The sequence below is a fragment of the Scyliorhinus canicula genome, chromosome 3, assembly GCF_902713615.1.
Source record: "Scyliorhinus canicula chromosome 3, sScyCan1.1, whole genome shotgun sequence".
Classification (NCBI taxonomy): Eukaryota; Metazoa; Chordata; class Chondrichthyes; order Carcharhiniformes; family Scyliorhinidae; genus Scyliorhinus; species Scyliorhinus canicula.
In genome coordinates this window covers 242,238,599-242,262,680 of record NC_052148.1, presented here as the reverse complement: position 1 = coordinate 242,262,680, position 24,082 = coordinate 242,238,599, and the positions used below count along the sequence as shown (strand labels likewise).

Genomic DNA, 24,082 nt, shown 5'->3' with positions numbered 1-24,082 from the left:
GTTGTGTGTCCTGATAGGCCTTATCGTATTGGGTTTGGAAGCTGCTCAGGTGCGCTAGACAAGACTGGTGTGCCCTCTTGGCATCATCCACCTCTCCGTCCTTTGCTGCTAACTTCCTTCTTAATTCCATATTCTCTCTCTCTATCTCACTAACATTGACTTTACTCATTCGATTCCTGTCATCTATCTCTTTGCGGAGCGTCCGAACGACCTCCTCTGTGCCTCGCAATTGTGCCAGACAGGACCCAATTGCCATCGGCTTGCGAGCTTTCCCTAAGCTCTTCTTATGGATTTCGCTCAGGTTCTCCCACCAAGTATGTCCTATACTCCCGGGACCTGTTTCCTCATTTGAACAAAAGTCACTCCAAAGGGGCCATCCCTTCCCTTTGAGGTACCTTCCAATCTCAACTTCCCAAACGGGACACTGTCCTACTCTGCTGGTCGCTGCGACCACGAATTCTTGAGGGTTCTTAAGGCGTTCCATTGCCTTCATTGCCATTTTTCCTATCTGTATGCTCTCTTTTGAATTTGGAACGAGGGGTAATAAGGTGGTGCTGTAAAGACGGGTACGGCTTTCGCTAATTTCCGGAATACAAACTCCCGACAGTTTTTCGCAACAAAATCTCTCAGATTTACCTTATATCCCTGTTAGTACGCATGCATTAACACACTTCCGAATTATGAGGATTGATCAGAACTGCTTGAACACTTGTGGATATTTCTGTTCCCAATTGGATTCTAATTCAAATTTTTGGGTTCTCTCGAAGTGGAGGGGCCACTTCTAAGTCGAGTCCCAACGGAGTCGCCAATAAACGTTGCTAATTGTGTTTGTACTTAATGTGCTCTGTTTAATCACCTTGCTCTAGAGTCGCCAGGTATCTTTATGATACCACCACGAGGTTCAAGTTCAAGTGCTGATCAATAACTCAATACATCAGTTTGTAAGTTTTAAATCAAAACACATTTATTATATACACAATCAATCGCTACTCATGCATAAAACACTACTTACTAGACTATCTCTAACACTAAAAGGCCAATACTTAGCTTTGGAAAGGCCCATCAGGTCAGGGAACAATGGCCTTTCGTTCGATTCTGAGGCTGCAGGCTTCAAGCTGGTATGGACTAGTAGCTAGGAGCACCAATCTCGTAGCGTGCGTTGACTGGAGACTTACTTGGTTGGTGCAGCTGCTGGGCAGGTCTCTCGTTGTTGAGAGTCACGGTCAAGAGTTGTTTCGAGCTGCTGAGAGACCCTGCCAAGAAGGATGAACTGAACTTGGGGACTCTATTTTATAGTCCCCAGGGGATTCGTGCCCTTTTGGGCGGTCCCCGGACTTAGTTCTAAGTGATTGGACTAAGTTCCAATCACTTCGGATCGATTTCTCCAATACTGGAGCTGTTCCCTGATCGTGGGCGGTTCCTATGTGTCCGTTGGCCTTCCTTTGTCCTGGCTCCCGTTGGCACCGGGGAGTCTGGTTTAGACTCGATTACTCTTAATGTTTCCAATTGTTCCCGGGGATCGCTCATTAATATGCAGATAGTTGCTGGTTTCAGTTCTGTCTGGGTTTCTGCAAGTCCTAATACACAGGAAACCTTGTGCCTGACTGAATTTCCCAGCATTCTTAGCGGGCATCCCTTTTGGAGTCGGGAAGTGGCCAACCCAGGTGGCTACAACTGCCAGGCAGCCAGATTTCACATGGATCAGGTGTCGTCCGCCTTTTAGGTGGGGAGTCGGATAATCGGTCCCCGTGTAGAAATCCACCCCATGGAGTTTGTAGCTGAGCTGGGGGGGGGGGGGGGGGGGGGGGGGGGGGGGGTGAATAGGAGGCAGAAGTTCTATTCAATCCAAGATCTCTTTGTCACAATTTATGTTTTTAAAACCCTGGTAGGAAACCGTCCTTTTTGTTTCCATGTGGGTAAAATGACATTCCACTCAAAGTCATAAAAGTGTTGAGGTTTTATTTGCTTACAGTTACAATCTTTGATTGCCAATAATTAACGTCAGTCAGTCCCTTACCTTTAATTGAGGCATATCCATATAATGATATGGTGCTGGTAAATAATTCAGAACAAGTCTTCAGACAACACAAGATCTGACTTCACATGAACATGAATCATTTGTGTGTAATTGTATTATGATGGCTGCTCGCTCAAATAACAGAGGCACAAATTAGCACTGCAGATCATCAAGGTGAATAAATTCTGTCTGTCCTCGCCTTTCTCTCAATCCACCCCAAACCCACTGATTTGACCTCAAATACCAATTGGTTGAGTGCTGGAAGCCATCAACCACATTGCCCAAATTTCCACCCTTCTCACGTGATCCAGACAGCAAGTGCAAGAAGACTTATTATTATTCATCTGTGGAGGCCATCAGAATCGAGCCTGACCCTATTCCTACCCGCCATCTAGAATAGATATAGAACAGTACAGCACAGAACAGGCCCTTCGGCCCTCGATGTTGTGCTGAGCAATGATCACCCTACTCAAACCCACGTATCCACCCTATACCCGTAACCCAACAACCCCCCCCCTTACCTTACTTTTTAGGACACTACGGGCAATTTAGCATGGCCAATCCACCTAACCCCGCACATCTTTGGACTGTGGGAGGAAACCGGAGCACCCGGAGGAAACCCACGCACACACTGGGAGGACGTGCAGACTCCGTACAGACAGTGACCCAGCCGGGAATCGAACCTGGGATCCTGGAGCTGTGAAGTTTTTATGCTAACCACCATGCTACAGAAGTGCTACTTCCCACATGCTGGTAAGGATCAGAATGTAAACTCTGGCCTTAGCTAACTCTTTTAAAAGAGAAGCACTTTGATTTAAAATCTTTGAAATCTGCAAATTATCTTCTTCAAAATAAGAGCGCGACTTAATTTCTGCTGAAGGAACAGGATATCTGATGAAAATCTGGCACTGCCCCTCAAACGATGATGTTTTAGAGAGAATGATGTTGCCTCTCTTAATTTAATAAAAAATGTTTAGTATCAGCTTTCCACTCTCCTGACTTCATTGCTGCCTGCTGTGTAGGAGATGTGGGATGAATCAAGAAGTTTGGATTTCGCAATGCTCTCTCTCTCTCTCTCCTCTCTCTCTCTCATTCTCTCTCTCTCTCTCTCTCTCTCTCTCTCTCTCTCTGTCCTGTGTGTGTGTGTATGTGTGTGTGTGTGTGTGTGCAGCCTTGTGACCTGAAAATATCAGCGCACAAGTACAGGCAGAGGTTCACCCTGCCCTTGCCCAGCTAGAATGAGGATCGTTTTTCACAAAGAGTTCTGAAAACTGCTGCACAGGAATCCCCTTTGATCGGCGAGGTCCTGTGGTGCAGTAGGTAGGGCCCCTTCCTCTGAACCAGGAACTCCATGTTCGAGTCCCACTCCAGGACCTGATGGCCAAGCAAGGTGCGCTCATTAATGTGGCCAAATAGGTTGAGTATCACCAAGCAAATCCTTCCCAATAAGCCAATGCTAAACACGCCAATGGTAGGCTAAGAGCGGGAGAGATTCCTGGTCAGCTGTGCCATAAGAAGAACATTGCGGCCTCGACCGTCAATGTCATAAAACTCCAGACTACAACATGCATGGCATGTGTTGTCCCAGCAACCGGACTCCGAGTGAACTGTAGTCCACCACGACCACCATGGCTTGACTGCCGATACTAAACATTTTTATTAAATAAAGAGAAGCAGCATCATTCTCCCTAAAACATCATTGTTTGAGGGACAGTGCCAGATTTTCATCGGATATACTGTTCCTTAGCAGAAATTAAGTCGCGCTCTTGTTTTGAAGAGAGTGATGATTTGTTCCTTCCTTGATACCCTTGGTAACAGTGCTCCAGAAGAACAAAAATCTACCAGAATTCCTGTTTCTATCCATTAACCCTCACGTACAATCATATCTATATTTGGTGAGGTCTGAATCAGGATTCCAGTTCCTCTCCCTCCCTCTTTAATCTCCTAAATAGATAGCAGGTGTTTTAAACCTCACAAGAGGTACCAGGGGCAGCCTGTGCCCATATGGAACTAATATAAAATTATAAACAGAAAATGCTGGAAATAGTCATCAGATTAGGCAGCATTTTGGGAAGGGTGGGGAGTGCGTGAGGGAGAGGGAATTTCTCAGGTCTGTGACCTTGTCATCAGAACTGCATGGGACTAATTCTCATCATGATTCAGCACCTTCAAGGGAGGAGGGGAGAACATTTGCAGTGGGCTCTTTCAGCGGTTTTAATGCGATACCTTTAGAGAACTGCCTCTGTAAATTACTTCATGCTCATTATATGTTTAAATCCACACAGGCAGAACTCGATTGAATTCTATCCACTGTTCTTGGTTGTATTGTGGACTTCAGGATTGTTTTTCAATGAAGGTGAGCAGCAATGCTTTAAAAGTCAACTTCCTGAATGCATGCACTGAGACTTCAAGGTAGCCTTGCACGGGATAATAAACGCTAATTCCTGGAACATTATGGGGTCGAGGCTGAACACTGGCTCTATCATTTCGGGGGGGTTGGGTTAAGTCAAAGATAACATGACTCTTGGTTATTCCCTTCTACTCCCTAGTAACTTTTTTTTCTCCAGCAGCATTCATTGCAGGAGTCTCCAGGGAATAGTGTGGTACGGTGACCAAAAGAGGGAAAATAACTTTAATCCCTACAAATTCTCCAGTTGCCAAAATAACTTGCTAGATAAATGCCCCAGCCAGTGTGATACTGAGCTGTATAATACTGACAGGCCTTGGGTTCATTCCCGGGCTAATGCTGATTTAGCAGATTTCAGCCCAGGTATCAGCTGACCATTGTTACTCGCATCAGCTTACCTGAGCTAGGCTGGGGAAAATTGGCCAGGTGCTCCTGGGCCTGGCCAGTCACGCCACCTGCAGGTCCAAGTAGCAGGCAGTTGAGGGGGTCATCTGGCCTGACTGCCTTCCCCTCTTTCCTGTCTTTATTTTACAGTGGGTGTCTCCGGAGAGGGAGCATGCAGGGATTGCAGGCACCGTTGAGGCCTTCCATGCTTGGTGGGCACAGCAGGGACCGGGATGTTTTATCAACAAGGTTAATCACATTTTGATTTGCTTTTTTACGTTTCCTTTGTGATTTATTTGTTGCTTGATGCAGTGTCCCTTTAAGGCTCTTTTTGATTTGTCCCTCAGTTTGGTTAATTTAGTTTACCTAGTTTAAAAATTGGGCAGGGTTTCCCATCCGGATTTCTGTTTGAACCCTTCTGTATGAGTACACACGCGGGCATCAGATAAAGACAGGATCAGTCTCGTGTGTGGTGACGCAGTGATCAAAGATCCTACCCAAGCTCAGACTGCATGGCTGGGACAACAAACCTTTGAGGACGTGTAAATGCAAACCTACTGAAATTGCCTTTTCGTCACAAGAAGGATATTATCTCAGTAGAAGAGCTTGCAAATGATTCTCACCAATAATATCATCCCTTTAAAGGCATGCCTGCATATGTAAAGGCTAGCTGCTGCCGATCGCATTGAGGAATTGCTGAGTGCTTGTCAGCGTGTTGAGAGCTGAATAAACATCAGATAACCATCTTTAATACAGGACACCCAGCAGTTTTGTCATTCTGTAGTACAAGTTCATTCAGCTCCTCAGACTGTCGGGTACAACAGCTGCTTTCCATTGTTATTTCCCAAGGTAACATAAGCACTTGCTACTACCAATAGGATAAATGTTACTAAAATACAAACTTAAATTATCAAGGTTCGGTGGAATTCTTTGTTAACAGAGTCTGATGGAGAGATTAATCTTTAAAATTATCAGGTGATATCCGGCATTTCTTTTGCTTTACTTATACGAGAATTGCATTGGAACATGTTGAAATTATAATCGAAGGTTTGACTTGTTTTCTTGTAGACATTACATCATCATAACACATTCAACCTAACTACACTTTCCTTGCTCTCTCATTTCTTCCTGTCTTCCACTGAAGGTTCCTGTGAAATATAGTTCCATAGATTCCGATTGTTTCTGCATATCTTGCTCTCATGATTAATGTTCATATTTAGGACTGGATAGAGGGTGCTGCAGACCACTTGACCGTCAGGGAAATCATTGCCGTGTGTGATCTGGCCTTCATTCAATGACACTGGGCAGGATTCTCCAATAACGGGGCTATGTCCCCACGCCGACGTGAAAAGCATGCGCGCTATGGCCGGCATGATTCCCCGCGTGCGCGAGGGTTCCCTTCTCCATGCCGGCCCCCGGGCAATATGGCAGAGCCCTGCAGGGGCACGTTGCGGAGGAACATAGGCCCCCACGGAACCAGCCTGCCTGCCGATTGGCAGGCCCAATCGCGGGCCAGGCCACCGTGGGCCCCACCCCCCACCCCCCAGGGTCGGATCCCCTTGCTCCTCCCTTCAGGATTGCCCCCGCAGACACACCTTCCTGGTCCCGCCGTGTGGGACCTGCGTAACCCACACCAGCGGGACCCAGCCGATCACGGCGGCCCGGGGCGGGGTCGGAGAATCCCGGTCACTATGTGGGACAAGGGGAGTCACCTCATACTATTCAAGAGTGGAAGCCCTTCCGTCGCGAGAATTAATTGTTGCACCCTACCGCTATTTTGAATTGGATTGGCTAATACAGCCTAGTCCACAAAATGAACTCAACCTTCTCGTCCACATAAAAATAGCAAAATACTGTGGATGCTGGAATCTGAAAAAAAATATATAAATTTATATTATATATTTAGCCAGCAACAAAGAAGTTTTTGCATAGGGACAGAAAAATGTTTGGGATGTTTAAAACAAGGTAAATATGGAGGAGGAAGGTCATCATCTAAAGTTGTTGACCTAATGTTCAGTCCTGAGGGCTGCAACATGCCTAATCGTTGATCCGGTCTGGTACGTGCTGGTCAGTTACGTTTATTTTTCATTGAGTCATTAGAGAGATCCATTTCATTTCATTCCAGTGGTGCAGGTTCACAATCAGGCTGAATCATGCTGCCCAGGGTGTTGGGTGTAAGTAGAGGCCTGTGCAGAATGGCTTGGTGTTTTGACATCAAACAACACCTTTTTAACAAGGCATGCAAGATCTATTGGTATCTATGGGTATCTATGTCTAAGGGGAAATACAGAGTAATTATGGTAAATCCTAAGCTATGCCATGTTTTATGTATATTCCAAAAATGATCAACAATTATGTTGTGTATTCATGTTTGTTCCTAGTAGAACAAAGTCACTTTGCGAGTTTGATCACATGGTGTATTGATGATATTGGCAGTTTGGATGGGCTAACAATCAGTCTAGTCTATCAGCCTGTAGAGAAGACACCTTTCCAATAAAGCTTTTGTTTGTTAGTACCTTCGTGGTCTGCAAACCTATCCTTTTAAAAATACCACAAAGAAACTGGTGGTGGTTGATCCACACTGTAAACACCAAAAAGGAAATGCAGAAACCTAGTGGAGTCAGAAAAATCAGTGATCCATGCTTCAGCCTTTTAAAAAAGGATTAAGAAGATAAAAACATCACTACACCAAAGCTGGCAATGGAAGAGTGTCGAATAATAGCAGCTATTGAAGGAATCAAAGTTTTAAAAAGATCCTGGTGAAAATGGCATCACATGAAGCTTGCCACTATTACAGGACCATTTCTCACTGAAACTCTTGATCACTGCTGAGGTTTCGATTCCACAAATGTAACCAGCAAGAAGGTGAATCAATCATATAGTTCGTAACTACTTTGAAGAAATCAGCTGAATACTGTGAATTTGGACATGTCTTGAATGACACCATTAGAAACAGACTTGTGTGTGGGTTCAGAAGCGAAGCTATCAGGGCAGCACGGTGGCGCAGTGGTTAGCATTGCTGCCTCACGGCGCCGAGGTCTCAGGTTCGATCCCAGCTCTGGGTCACTGTCCGTGTGGAGTTTGCAAGTTCTCCCCCTGTCTGCGTGGGTTTCGCCCCCAAAATCCAAAGATGTGCAGGCTAGGTGGATTGGCCATGCTAAATTGCCTCTTAATTGGAAAAAACGAATTGGGTACTCTAAATTTATTTTAAAAATAGGAGCGAAGCTATCCAGAAAAGGCTGTTAATGGGTAGCAAGTTAGACCTAACAAAGGCTTTCGAAGTCATGGGGCGGAATTCTCCGACTTCCCGCAGGATCGGAGAATCGCCCGGGGCCTTCATAAATCCCGCCCCCGCCGTGGCCGGAATTCTCTGCCACCCAGGAATCGGCGGGGGCGGGAATCATGCTGCGGCGGTCGGCGGGCCCCCTGCGGCGTTTCTCCGGCCCGCGACAGGCCCAAGTCCCGCCGCTGTCGGGCCTCTTCCACCAACGTGGTTTAAACCACCTCTGGTGGCGGTGGGAGCAGGCGCCGTGAGCGGCCCCGGGGTCCTGGGGGAGCGCGGCGTGATTGGACCCCGGGGGGTGCCCCCACGGTGGCCTGGCCCGCGATTGGGGCCCACCGATTGGCGGGCAGGCCTGTGCCATGGGGGCACTCTTTTTCTTCCCCCGCCGCCACGGCCTCCACCATGGTGGAGGCGGAAGAGACCCCCCCCCCCCTACCACGCATGCACCGAGATGACGTCAGCAGTCACTGACGCTCCGGCGCATGCGCGGCCTCACACCGGCCGGCGAAGGCCTATCGGCCAGCCGTTCGCGCCGGCTGGCGGGGAGCCAAAGGCCGCTCGCGCCGGCCGGCGGGGCGCCAACCCCTACGGCGCGGGCCTAGCCCCTAAAGGTGCGGGGAATTCCGAACCTTTCGGGAGGCCCGCCGCCGGAGTGGTTGGCGCCACTCCGGTACGCCGGGACCCCCCGCCCCGCCAGGTAGGGGAGAATACCGCCCATGATCTCTTTGGAACTAGCAGTTAAGGAAAGACAACAATTAAACTCGTGCACTAAAATCCATGAAATGTTGGCTGAGACCCGAACGTAGACACAAGTTCGAAATTGCCATCAGTGTGCAGTGAGCATTACGGAAGCTGTTGGTCTGGTGGCTGACGTGTTTATGACCTCTGGTGACTGGCATGAACTGCCTCAGTATTCCTGACAAATGCTCATAGGAAATATTAAGATGAGGCCCTAGGGCCAGATTTGAATCGGCCTCTGGACTCGAGTTTCTGGCATGTGCTTCAAGCCTGTTCAGTCCATGGGCCTAACTCAATATCTGGGGCAATACCTCTGAGAATGCAGCACTCCACTGGATTGTCAACTTTGTGTGATGTGTTTAACCATAAATAGCTTGAAGTCACATCCTTTGCACTAAGAAGCAAGAGCGCTACTAGCTGAGTCAAGGTGGCATATGGAAGAACACTTAATGTAGGAAATTCACAGCATAGGGGCAAGATGGCAAAAGGTTCTGAAATCATTGGTGGGAGTAGAATACAAATGTTAGAAGAGCATAAGGCAAGGAACGCTGGCAGAGATTAGGAGGGGAATAGCTGGGGACCGAAGTATGCTTGAATTGGCTGCGAAAGGGAGATAAGAGATTCACTGGGTCTCAGCGGATTGGCTTCCGTGAAGGCATGGCTCACCTGTATCGGATAAGGAGTGCAACAGCACAGTGGTGGTGATGAAGTTGACAGTGGTCTTGGTGGAACAATGACATTGGCATACATGTGGAAGCTGCAGCTTTTAGATGCAAAGGATGAATCTACAGTCAGTCATATGAGAATGGAATTGGACGCTGCTTCTGGATAAGGAGTGGACCAAAGCAAAAGTGGAACCACCAAGGGAGAAACAAAAAGAAGGGTTTAAATGCAAAGCAGACAATGTGGATCAGGATACCTCGGGTAGGATTTACATCTTGGAGGCAGGAATCGGGATTTCCCATTGCAATGATTCTGCCTCCTGACCAGCAGTACCTGAAACGTTATTTTCATGACAGGGATAGGCTAATGTCAGGGCCACCACCTCCCGCAGCAAGCCCGAGGTTGAGATGGAGCTGGGCGAATGCCGAGGCAATGGTGATTAAATAGTTGGTCTCCGCTTGCTGAGACACCAGTCCAGTTCTGGAAAGGAGTGTGAGACCTCTCCAACCCCTCACACACATATTTGCCGTTATTCTCCCACCCTGTCACTTGACGCCCACCCAGTATCATGATCCTTATGATAACTTTAGGAAGGCTTTGACAAGCTCATATATTTGCAAAAATAAATAAACAGTACTTCAAAATCCCCTTAGCTGCTCATAAATCTGTCAAAATAGCACAGCCCACAGTCCCTTTGACAGCTGCATCAACACCCCAGCTGAACTGAACCTATCAGTGGTATTGGAACTCAGCCAAGAATTCATAATGTGGCCTCATTGAAAAATTGTCCACAAAACCTCCAGAGCTGAACACATTAAAACCTTTGAAGTCAGCCAGAAGCTCGGCCATTTGAAACTGGTGTCCGTGCTGGAGCCGGCAACGTCAGGCCAGCTAGATGTGGACTCGTGACCCACCCCCTATCCCGTGCCAATCTAAATTGTCTGCGACTGGAATGGGGCTGGAATTAATTTTCCGTGCCATTTTCAAAACCTGCCTGACATGGGTCACCAGGACATGAAAATCCAACACTTGTGTTTCATTGTTTCTAGACTTGGTACATTGCCAATCACACATGTTTACTGTGAAATGTGTAGTGAGATTTTTGTAAAGAGGAAAGTCTCATTTTCATCCTGAATTAAGAGAAAAATTGTTGGTACGATCGGTTAGATCAAAATTTACACGTGTTCAAATCCAGGAATAACGAAAATAAACCTCCCAGGGCTCAAAATAACACTGCATTTTCAATCAAAGAGCTGATTGACATATGGGGTGGAAATGTCCCAATAAGTAATAAGTTTCTGAACGTAAAATTTGTGAACTTTTGGATAGAGTTTTATTCTCCTCATTTTCAACATTTTCATCATAAATAACATAAGAAAAGAAACAAATACAATACCAATCTCCCAAACACTACCACATTCAGTATACAGACCAAAACATCACCGCTATATTCCAAGGAAAAAAGAAATTAAAAATTTTAAAATATATATAAATTTAGTGTGCCCAATTCATTTTTTTCCACTTAAGGGGAAATTTAGTGTGGCCAATCCTCCTACCTTGCACATCTTTGGGTTGTGGGACGAAACCCACGCAAACACGGGGAGAATGTGCAAACTCCACACGGTCAGTGACCCAGAGCCGGGATTGAACCTGGGACCTCGGTGCCACGAGGCAGCAGTGCTAGCCACTGTGCCACCATGCTGCCCCTAGTAAAAAATAAAATTAAAATCAATCAGTAAACAGTATAATCAAAAACAACAATAACCCCCACAATGTTCGATAGCAACCAATTCTCAAAAGTGCATAAATAAAGAGTCCCCATGAATTGTGCAATCCTTCCTTCACCCCCCTCAGTTCAAACTTTACCTGCTCGAGCATCAGAAATTCCCGTAGGTACCCTGCCACACTGAGGCACAGGCTGGAGGAGCTGACCTCCACCCCAACAGTACCCGCCTCCGGGCAATCAGCGAGGAAAAGACTAAAACATCTGGTCAGTCCGACAACCCGAAAATGGCTTCTCGGGGCCCTGGTTCAGGTACACGCGCACTACCCCCGAGAATACACTGAAAACCTCCCCCCAATAACTCTCCAGCTTCAGTCGGGACCAAAGCGTATCTACAGGCTTTGCAGGGCTCCACCCACATTCCTCACATACGTCCTCCACTCCTCAAAGAGTCGGCTCATCTTTGCCTACGTGAGCTGCGCCCTATAAGCAAGCTTCAGCTGCAGCAGCCCCAACCTCGCGCACATGGTTGAGGTGTTCATCCTCCGGAACATCTCAGAACCACAAACTGTCTTCCATAACCTTCCCCAACTCTTCCTCCAACTTGACTTTGATCCCCTCCATGGACACCCCGTCTTCCCCCAAAATCTTCCCATAGATCACTGAAATCACTCCGTTCCCCAGGGGGGAAGGGGCCGGGGAGGGGGGGCGGTGCTATCAGGAAGCTCTGAACTTCCTTCCTAGCAATGTCTCGGAGCTACAGGTACCTAAACCCTTCCCCTTGCCCCAGTCTATATTTCTCCCCCCAACTCTTCCAAATTCGCAAAATATCTATGTCATAATATACACACAAGTATATGATGGTGCACAGACAGACATTGATTGACACACAGGGTGACCAATAAACACACAGAACACAGCAACCAATCACCAGACAGGACACGGCCACTATAAGGCCAGAGGGCACTAGTTTTCCCACTGTCTTGGGATGCAGCCTCTGAGACAGTGAGTAACAACTAGAACATCCACCATGTGGTAGTAAGATAGTCTGGTCAGGTTAGCCTCAGGTCTCCAGTCAACTCAACATAGTGTCGACCCACAGTTAAAGTATGTATGATAGTTAAAGGTTCAATAAAATAGAGTTGCATTTCTCCAAGTGTTGGAAGCCTGTCTCTCTCACTGCTATGGTAAACACAGTCCTCGCAGACCCAGCTTACCCAACACATCAGTCTGAACCTTGGGATAGAATATGGTAAATCCTACTCTTATCTATCAATACTGTGCTTTACCTAGGCACACTTGATGCCAACACCTATTAAAAGATTGTGCTCAAGTCCTTTTGTTTTCTCGTTCTGTAGTTCTACTGTTTACAATGCCAAAAAATACCTAATTAAAATTGTTTATAAAAAAAAAAGATTGTGCTCAGTGCCCGTTCATGGCATCCCTCGTGTGGAAGTGCAAAAATTTTCAGTGCCTTCGCTATGAAGATTGATATCTGGAAACCAAAGGATGGTTCAAATTGCTCTGTGAAATTATTGATGAATGTATTAATGTATTTGTATTAAATACTGCTGTTTTCCATTTTAATAAAGCTCTTAACTCAGATGAGCTAATTTCTTCTTTCAAAAAGCAGATATGATTAATTTCTGGCGAATGAATTAATTATGTTCATTACTGGTAGCACGCAGCAGAATTTGAACCTAAAGATCTGGTGAGACGAATGAAATGAGTTATCTGGGAAGGTCAGAATAATTGTAAGAAAGTTTTTTATAAATGTGTACTTGTGCTACTCATTTAGGAGTTAACTATCATTAAAACAAATATCTCTGGTGTCAAATATTTCCCATTAAGTTTTCCATTCCCAGGGCAGCACGGTGGCACAGTGGTTAGCATTGCTGCCTACGGCGCTGAGGACCCGGCCCTGGGTCACTGTCTGTGTGGAGTTTGCACATTCTCCTCGTGTCTGCGTGGGTTTCGCCCCCACAACCCAAAAGATGTGCAGAGTAGGTGGATTGGCTGTGCTAAATTGCCCCTTAATTGGAAAAAATAATTGGGTACTCTAAATTTATTTTTAAAAAGTTTCCCATTCCCGGGCATCCGGTAGCATAGTGGTTAGCTCTGTGGCTTCACAGCGTCAGGGACCCAGGTTCAATTCCCTGCTGGGTCACTGTCAGTACGGAGTCTGCACATTCTCCCCGTGTCTGCGTGGGTTTCCTCCGGGTGCTCCTGTTTCCTTCTACAGTCCAAAGATGCGCAGGTTAGGTGGATTGGCCATGATAAATTGCCCTTAGTGTCCAAAAAAAGGAGGGTTATTGGGTTTGGGGGATAGGGTTGAACTGAGTGCTTAAGTGGGTCAGTGCAGACTCAATGGGCCGAATGGTCTCCTTCTACGCTGTATGTTCTATTAGATTTTTCCCAGATGAATGAATGATTTTTGGATATCTTGTTTCATTTGCATGTTCCAAAATTGGTAAAGCCACATGCAGGATTCAGCCCACAGAAAATGAGGTGTGCTTTAGTTGATCAATTTTCAGTTGTTTCACCTATGGAACTATTACATAGAACATAGAACGATACAGCGCAGTACAGGCCCTTCGGCCCTCAATGTTGCACCGACATGGAAAAAAAACTAAAGGCCATCTAACCTACACTATGCCCTTATCATCCATATGCTTATCCAATAAACTTTTAAATGCCCTCAATGTTGGCGAGTTCACTACTGTTGCAGGAAGGGCATTCCACGGCCTCACCACTCTTTGCGTAAAAAACCCACCTCTGACCTCTGTCCTATATCTATTACCCTTTAATTTAAGGCTATGTCCCCTCGTGATAGCCACCTCCATCCGCGGGAGAAGGCTCTCGCTGTCCACCCTATCTAACCCTCTGATCATTTTGTATGCCTCTATTAGGTCACCTCTTAACCTTCTTCTCTCTAACGAAAACAACCTCAAGTCCATCAGCCTTTCCTCATAAGATTTTCCCTCCATACCAGGCAACATCCTGGTAAATCTCCTCTGCACCCGTTCCAAAGCTTCTACGTCCTTCCTATAATGGGGCGACCAGAACTGTACGCAATACTCCAAATGCGGCCGTACTAGAGTTTTGTACAACTGCAACATGACCTCATGGCTCCGGAACTCAATCCCTCTACCAATAAAGGCCATCACACCATAGGCCTTCTTCACAACCCTATCAACCTGGGTGGCAACTTTCAGGGATCTATGTACATGGACACCGAGATCCCTCTGCTCATCCACACTACCAAGAATTTTACCATTAGCCAAATATTCCGCATTCCTGTTATTCTTTCCAAAGTGAATCACCTCACACTTCTCCACATTAAACTCCATTTGCCACCTCTCAGCCCAGCTCTGCAGCTTATCTATGTCCCTCTGTAACCTGCAACATCCTTCCGCACTGTCTACAACTCCACCGACTTTAGTGTCGTCTGCAAATTTACTTACCCATCCTTCTGCTCCCTCCTCTAGGTCATTTATAAAAATGACAAACAGCAACGGCCCCAGAACAGATCCTTGTGGTACGCCACTCGTAACTGAACTCCATTCTGAACATTTCCCATCAACCACCACTCTCTGTCTTCTTTCAACTAGCCAATTTCTGATCCACATCTCTAAATCACCCTCAATCCCCAGCCTCCGTATTTTCTGCAATAGCCGACCGTGGGGAACCTTATCAAACGCTTTACTGAAATCCATATACACCACATCAACTGCTTTACCCTCGTCCACCTGTTCAGTCACCTTCTCAAAGAACTCGATAAGATTTGTGAGGCATGACCTACCCTTCACAAAACCATGCTGACTATCCCTAATTGTGCGAAGCTTCTTCTGAGCAAGTGGCCATTTTAATACTAAATGTTCCAGATCATGCACATTGCTCCAAGTGTTGGGAAAATGAGTTAATCAAAATTATTTATAGCCCTTTCCTCATTCTTCTGAGTACCCAATTTTTTTTTCCACTTAAGGGGCAATTTAGTGTGTCCAATCCACTACCCTGCACATCTTTTTGGGTTGTGGGGGTGAGACCTACGCAGAAACAGGGAGAATGTGCAAACGCCTCACGGGCAGTGGCCTGGGGCCAAGATCGAACCCGGGTCCTCGGCGCCGTGAGGCAGCAATGCTAACCACTGCGCCACCGTGCTGCCTCCTCTCCCCCGACCCCCTCCTCTTTCCTCATTCTGATATTTTAACAGTTTTTACAACTCCTCTGTTGCCCCAAGGTTTCTGACTTGGTGCTGAGATAGAGTTCCACCAGTACGTGAAGCTCCCACATTCCACCTCCCATGTGTGTGTGTGTGCGCGTGTGTGTGCCTCTCTCTCTCTCTCCCAGGTTCGGCGCCCCATGGCCATTCTATGTGGTCCTAACCAGTATCTATGTGTCCATGGTATCATGGGTACAATTTAACCACCGCATTATGTCCGGCGGGAAAGGCCAAAACCGCTCCCGAAGGTGAGTTCTGGATCTCGCCCAAATACGGCGAGCATGTCATTAACCATAATTTGCATTAATTTCCACTTCATTGGCGAGATTGGAATTGAATGTAATGGCCTCCTGGGAATTGACCAGCTCCCCAGTGCGAAATAACGCGTGTGCCGTTTAGTACTCATTTTTAAAAATCTGGGGCTGGTGCAATGGCAGCTGAGGGGATCTGAGGAGGTGAGTAGCCATTTTCGGGCATGCAGCTCAAGGGTATTGGAGCTGCTGCCTCATTGCTTGGGGGCGGGGGGGACACCCCTCAGGGATGGGTTTGGTTGGGGGAGGGGGGGGGGGGCTGAAGCATTCCAGATCGGGGATCAAGTGGGAGGGGAGGAGACTTTTTGTCCGTGAGGCCTTCAAACCATCTTTAAATATTGTGGAGCCCATAACAGGGGCAACTACACTGCTGCCTATCTGCCCGACCAAAAGCTTCCAGGACAGAACCATGTTCTTGTATGCTGAAGATCATTTAAACTCTCTTTAACTGTGAGCAGCCTCTAACTTCACAGCTGAAGGCGATTGCTAATAAGGAATTGACCTTGTTAGTTGTGAGAGCACTTCACAGCTGCAGGGGGACATATTAAGTCCAGAAGGTAATCTGGTTGGAAGCAAGTAGACGCTGGGGGTCCTGGTGCGCGACAATGATTCAAATGGGTCACCTGATGATACCTTTGAAGAAATGCTTTCACAGATTCCTGATGTTGCTGGTGTGGTGAGTGCTGCACGTAACTGGCACATCACCGCGGGCTAAACACACTGGAAGTCAAGGATGTTCAACTGCACCTTGAGCGCCAGTGGAATATGTGGATGCCAGGGTTTGGTTCTGGTGAGATTGGGCTATGTGGAAGAACCTAGACGGAGAATGGCACTGATATGTGGAACAAGTAACACATTGATACAGAGAAATACAGCACAGAACAGGCCCTTCGGCCCACGATGTTGTGCCGAACCTTTGTCTGAGGTTAATCATAGATTATCATAGAATTTTGGACGCTAAGGGCAATTTATCATGGCCAATCCACCCAACCTGCACATCTTTGGACTGTGGGAGGAAACCGGAGCACCCAGAGGAAACCCATGCATACACGGGGAGGATGTGCAGACTCCACACAGACAGTGACCCAAGCCGGGAATCGAACCTGGGACCCTGGAGCTGTGAAGCAATTGTGCTATCCACAATGCTACCGTGCTGCCCTTAAGAACAAATTAGTCTACACTACATTATTCTACATAATCCATGTACCTATCTAATAGCCACTTGAAGGTCCCTAACGTTTCCGACTCAACTACTTCCACAGGCAGTGCATTCCATGCCCCCACTACTCTCTGGGTAAAGAACCTACCTCTGACAGCCCCCTATATCTTCCACCATTCATCTTAAATTTATGTCCCCTTGTAATGGTTTGTTCCACCCGGGGAAAAAGTCTCTGACTGTCTACTCTATCTATTCCCCTGATCATCTTATAAACCTCTATCAAGTCGCCCGTCATCCTTCTCCGTCCTAATGAGAAAAGGCCTAGCACCCTCAACCTTTCCTTGTAAGACCTACTCTCCATTCCAGGCAACATCCTGGTAAATCTCCTTTGCACCTTTTCCAAAGCTACCACATCCTTCCTAAAATGAGGTGACCAGAACTGCACACAGTACTCCAAATGTGGCCTTACCAAGGATTTGTACAGCTGCATCATCACCTCACGGCTCTTAAATTCAATCCCTCTGCTAATAAATGCTAGCACACCATAGGCCTTCTTCACAGCTCTATCCACTTGAGTGGCAACTTTCAAAGATCTATGAACATAGACCCCAAGATCTCTCTGCTCCTCTACAATGCCAAGAACCCTACCGTTAACCCTATATTCCGCATTCATATTTGTCCTTCCAAAATGGACAACCTCACACTTGTCAGGGTTAAACTCCATCTGCCACTTCTCAGCCCAGCTCTGCATTCTATCTATGTCTCTTTGAAGCCGACAACAGCCCTCCTCACTATCCACAACTCCACCAATCCTCGTATCATCTGCAAATTTACTGACCCACCCTACTACTCCCTCATCCAAGTCATTAATGAAAATCACAAACAGCAGAGGACCCAGAACTGATCCCTGCGGTACGCCACATGCTTGGTCACCTCCTCAAAGAAGTCAATAAGACTTGTAAGGCAAGACCCACCCCTCACAAATCCATGCTGACTATCCCTAATCAAGCAGTGTCTTTCCAGGTGCTCAGAAATCCTATCCCTCAGTACCCTTTCCATTACTTTGCCTACCACCGAAGTAAGACTAACTGGCCTATAATTCCCAGGGTTATCCCTATTACCTTTTTTGAACAGGGGCACGACATTCGCCACTCTCCAATCCCCTGGTACCACCCCTGTTGACAGTGAGGTTGAAAAGATCATTGTCAACGGCTCTGCAATTTCGTTTCGTGCTTCCCATAGAATCCTTGGATATATCCCGTCAGGCCCGGGGGACTTGTCTATCCTCACGTTTTTCAAAACGGCCAACACATCTTCCTTCCTAACAAGTATCTCCTTGAGCTTACCAGTCTGTTTCACACTGTCCTCTCCAACAATATGGCCCCTCTCATTTGTAAATACTGAAGAAAAGTACTCGTTCAAGACCTCTCCTATCTCTTCAGACTCGATACACAATCTCCCGCTACTGTCCTTGATCGGACTTACCCTCGCTCTAGTCATTCTCATATTTCTCACATATGTGTAAAAGGCCTTGGGGTTTTGATCCTACCCGCCAAAGATTTTTCATGCCCTCTCTTAGCTCTCCTAATCCCTTTCTTCAGTTCCCTCCTGGCTATCTTGTATCCCTCTAGCGCCCTGTCTGAACCTTGTTTCCTCAGCCTTACATAAGTCTCCTTCTTCCTCTTAACAAGACATTCAACCTCTCTTGTCAACCATGGTTCCCTGACTTGACCATCTCTTCCCTGCCTGACAGGGACATACATATCAAAGACACACAGTACCTGTTCCTTGAACAAGTTCCACATTTCACTTGTGTCTTTCCCTGACAACCTATGTTCCCAACTTATGCACTTCAATTCCTGTCTGACAGCATTGTATTTACCCTTCCCCCAATTGTAAACCTTGCCCTGTTGCACGCACCTATCCCTCTCCATTACTAAAGTGAAATTCACAGAATTGTGGTCACTACCCCCAAAATGCTCCCCCACTAACAAATCTATCACCTGCCCTGGTTCATTACCAAGTACCAAATCCAATATGGCCTCCCCTCTTGTCGGACAATCTACATACTGCGTTAGAAAAGCTTCCTGAACACACTGCACAAATACCACCCCATCCAAACTATTTGATCTAAAGAGTTTCCACTCAATGTTTGGGAAGTTGAAGTCACCCATGACTACTACCCTGTGACTTCTGCACCTTTCCAAAATCTGTTTCCCAATCTGTTCCTCCACATCTCTGCTGCTATTGGGGGGCCTATAGAAAACTCCCAACAAGGTGACTGCTCCTTTCCTATTTCTGACTTCAACCTATTCTACCTCAGTAGGCAGATCCTCCTCGAACTGCCTTTCTGCAGCTGATATACTATCTCTAATTAACAATGCCACCCCCCCCCCCCCACCTCTTGTACCATCCTCCCTAATCTTGTTGAAACATCTATAACCAGGGACCTCCAACAACCATTTCTGTCCCTCTTCTATCCAAGTTTCTGTGATGGCCACCACATCGTAGTCCCAAGTACCGATCCATGCCTTAGGTTCACCCACCTTATTCCTGATGCTTCTTGCGTTGAAGTATGCACACTTCAACCCATCTCCTTGCCTGCAAGTACTCTCCTTTGTCAGTGTTACCTTCCCCACTGTGTCACTACACGCTTTGGCGTCCTGAATATCGGCTTCCTTAGTTGCTGGACTACAAATACGGTTCCCATTCCCCAGCCAAATTAGTTTAAACCCTCACGAAGAGTACTAGAAAACCTCTCTCCCAGGATATTGGTGCCCCTCTGGTTCAGATGCAACATTGTTGGACAAATCATTTCTACAACAAAATTCTAGACATGATAACTGTTTCTGTTGAGGAACGTGTGAGGGGTGACACCGTGTTTGGCTTTTTTGTGAAAATTAGCTGCTATAGCTTTGTCTTGGTACCAATATAGCATGGTGACATTTCCTTGTTGTTTAATGGTTCGTGTGATATGTGGAATGTTATGTTGTTACCGTTGACCGTTTTAATAAACAAAATATTGTCAAGTGGCTTCTTGTTGGTACACATGCCATGTCTCAGGTGATGATTCCATTACATTTCAATCCAACTTTGAAGTCTGAACAGTTGTCTGTCCTCTAGAAGTGTCAGCACCGTAGAGGCAGCAGCCAACAATCAAACACTCGAGCTGGGTTCCGCACTGGGGCTATCCTCACGACCAAAGGGTGAGTGTGTGGATCAGGGAGGGCACCTGAGCTCGATCCCCCTAATGTTCCCGGCAGATATCTAGGGGCTCCTAATGTGAAGTGTGAAGAGCAAAGTTCTCCAGCACAACTGGTTCGTTGGATAACACTCTTAAAAAGGCATGACACGTAAGGGTGGGGGAGGCTCGGGGCATTTGAGGGTCCCGGGATGGAAGCCCTAACTAATTGTCGGTCTCTCTCCATCTCCAGTTCTTAACAGATATAACAATATGGCTGGCTATGTCGGTCCCACAAAGGCTGCCCTCGTGGTGCTGGCGCCAGTCCAGGCAGCCAGACACCGGGTAAGGCAGCAGCATCAAGGATGGCTGGAGGCAGCACCCCAGATGCAGGTGGCTGTGGCACACCCTGAAGACCCAGGCACCCATCAGGTTGAGGAAGAACCCAAAGAGGGATGCCAGCGATGGCCCAAGATGTAAAGGCACCGTTTAAAAAAATAAATTCAGAGTACCCAATTATTTTTTAAAAAGGGATAATTTAGCGTAGCCAATCCTCCTAACCTACACATCTTTGGGTTGTGGGGGTGAAACCCATGCAGACACGGGGAGAATGTGCAAACTCCACATGGACAATGACCCAGAGCCGGGATCAAACCGAGGTCCTCAGCGCCGTGTGTACAGGCACCGTTGGTCTTTTGAGGAGGTGACCAACAGCATGTGCCGCAGGAGACTCCGTCTCAACAAAGAGACAGTGCGGCACTTATGCCACGTCCTCACAGACTTGTCACCCCGTGGAAGAGGAAGGCACCTGCTCCTGAAGGCCATGATCGTCGCAGCCCTGAACTTCTATGCAACGGGTTCATTCCAGGGCTCGAGCAAAAGCAAGGAGCAGGCAAGTGCGCTGCCATGTTTGTGTGTTGACTAGGTGTGAGTGGGGAGGGAGAGCGTTTAAAAGCAGCTCCCCCTTGCTAGCGGCGAGATGCTGAAGCGCAAGTCGGACGGCCAGACAGCCAGTGATGGTGAGACACTTATGGGGGCTCACCTTTGGCACTAAGTGCTGTTAAATGTGGGCCGCAATCTCTCCTAATAATAATAATAACCAATCCTCCTAACCTGCACATCTTTGGATTGTGGGGGTTGTGTCACAAGTATGAAGTTACTATGAAAAGCCCCTGGTTGCCACATTCCGGCGCCTGTTCGGGTAAGCTGGTACGGGAATTGAACCCGAACTGCTGGCCTTGTCCTGCATCACAAACCAGCTATCTAGCCCACTGAGCTAAACCAGCCCTCTTACGCAGCTTTCAAGAAACACCCCGCTAACTGAGCCCAAAACATACCTAGAGAAATTTTTCAGTTAAATTGTGTGCCACATTTCATGGTAATTCTATGTGTGTGTGTCCCAGGTATCACATTCCATGTCCATACTATGTATGTGGTCCTCACCTAGTATATGTGTGTATGTTATCTGACTATGGCAGGTACTTGCTAGTTATAATGCTCACACTGCCACCCTGTCAACCAACTCTTTGATTGAAAGTGCCAGTGTTATGTTGAACCCTAGGAAGTTTATTTCAGTTATCTCTGGATTTGAACACACGTTCCCTGGGATTGAACTTGGAGGCTTTGTAGTGTGTGGAGCACAGGACCACACCATGGAGCAATCAAGCCATCTCGAGGGTAGAATTTTAAGGGTGGAGAGCCAGTGCGCTACCGGCGACTCTCAGAAGCCCACTGCCATTTAACGCTTACTTGAGTATTGATTGGCTGTGGGTGTGACTTACATCCACCTTTGGAAGGAAGTTCCTACCGTCACTGCTCCTGCCAGTCTGAAAATTGAGGCGGGGCAGAAAAAAGCCCTACTTAAGGGCCTTAATCAATGGATGAGCGAGCTTACCACCTGAGGCCCTGCCCACCCAAGCGAAAATCCACCTGGGTTAGGGCAGGTGTTCCCGGGAGGGGAGGGGGGAATTCCATCCATTCAATTGTATATACCACCCCCCCCCCCCCCCCCCCCCACTTTCTGAGCCCGCCTTGCGGGAGAGTAGAATTCTGCACAAGACTTTGAATTCAGTGCAGTTTAAAATGAATAATACGAAACCGTCATTCAAAAATGTTTGTTTGCATATTTGAATTTTTTTTTTGCCAAAACTTTGGAATTGAAATTGAGTCTTTTTTTGTACAAGGTTGTAAGCAATTTGACAGAAATGCCTATAAAATATGCCTAGAACAAGCTGATGTGGCTATGCTCCCATTGCACAAGAATATTCTGACTCTTTTCCCACTAGTGGCCCAGGAAAAATGTGCCACATCTCACTCCAAATAATATGTTTAGGTGCCAAGCTTTAGCTTCCAAGAGGCTAAACATATCAGGGGTTTATCGTATCTTGATTGAATTTGCCACCAATGAGTTAACAGAGGTTGAAAAGGAAATGATAACAGGCTGAGATTTAACTAGTCACTTTTATACCAAATCTACTACAATACTAAAATCAATGAGTTGTCACATTATTGCTTTTTATGCATAACCTGCTGTGCAACGTTTTGTCTGCAGTCCTGACGTTTCGCATTGAAGGACATTTGTTGGTACCTGTTAATGCAAATGTTAATGTGGCTTCTTTGGGAATGATGGCTTTGTTTTGTGACTGCGTCACTGAAGCTAATGGAGAGACAGGAGGAAGTGCTATTCAGGGCCAGAATGTGACAGGCTGATGGTCTGTTCGAACAGCAGGATGCATAGCCCAAAACTGAGAGGACAAGGAAAGACTTCTGTAGGGTAGATAGGTAAAAATCCAACGTTAGATTGTTCGTACTGGCATTCACAGTGAAGCATTAAATGAATCAATAATTGAAGCATTTGTGAATCTAGCATCAAATTTGTGACCCATCAAATTTACATGTGCAATTGAATTCATCATAGCAATTGACTGTAATTATACAATTTTAGTGTTAAGGCTTTGCCATTGTTTTGCAAAAATTACTTTGAGTGAGGGTGTAAAAGATTAGTTTGAAGCGAGGTTTTTGAAGGAGAGGTGAGATGCTTCTTCACATGAATGAAGAGGGGCGAAAAAATCACAGTGTCTGGGTCAATTCCCTTTCTATCTCTCTTGCTGACACATGATCTCTCTCTCTCTCCCTCTCTCTCTCTCTCTCCCTCTCTCTTGCATACACTCAGTCGCTCTCACACAGACTTACACATTCAAAAGGGATTAAGGAATATGGGGGATCGGGCAGGAAAGTGGAGTTGAGATCGAGGAACAGCAATGACTTTAATGAATTGCAGGGCAGTCTCCAGGCTTATGTTCTCTCTCACTCTCAAGTTCCATATGAGAACAAATTCTGCAATTTTGCAGGTCGGCAGCTTGGTTGGTGAATAGTGTGGGGTGTGATGAATGTAGGAATTTAAGGTGTTTTATAGGTATTTGGTGCAGTAAGGGTTAAAAACCTGGGTTAGTGTGTGTTTGACTGCTGCAGTCATGTTTTAAAAGAATCTTGGTTTGAAAGGTTGGCAGCTAGGGGTGCAATTAAAGCATTGTAAAAAGCTTGAGCTAATGGAAATTTTGTTTTGATTAAGGGGATTCCCTCTGGAGTTAATTAGATTTCAGGCTTGGTAAGATGATGTCGTTGCTGGGTGGAGCTAAGGTATCAGGTATTTTGTAGAAAGCAGTTCAGTTCTGATCTGAATGAAGCTGTGTCCAGACGTTGAGCAGTTTTGCTCTCCCTGCAGCTCAGTTGAAAGAGATTAATCGTCTTTCAAAGCAGTGAAGATTTGTCTGAGAACAAGGGGGAGCTGAAACCAACTGAAACAGCTTCTGAAGAAATACAGCCAGAGCTTCTTCATGGGTTTGTCAGGACTCCGATCTTTTCTTCAAAGCCGTATCAATAGCTGTCTCTTTCTGAAAGAACGAGCACGATCTACCAGCCATGTCACACCCCAATGGGAGCACGACGTGGCTTCCCCTCAGCCACGATGCCTCGTGCGATCAGGAATCTGCCC

General features: G+C 46.6%; 1 protein-coding gene across 1 annotated transcript in view; it reads left to right on the top strand.

Moving 5' to 3' along the window:
* mgst2 (microsomal glutathione S-transferase 2) overlaps positions 1-24,082 on the top strand; it is a 73,842-nt gene that overhangs the window by 39,024 nt on the left and 10,736 nt on the right. Inside the window, exon 3 of the mRNA XM_038792476.1 lies at positions 4,303-4,373. Within this exon, the coding sequence (XP_038648404.1) occupies positions 4,303-4,373 (71 nt within the window). The remainder of the gene's footprint in view (positions 1-4,302; positions 4,374-24,082) is intronic.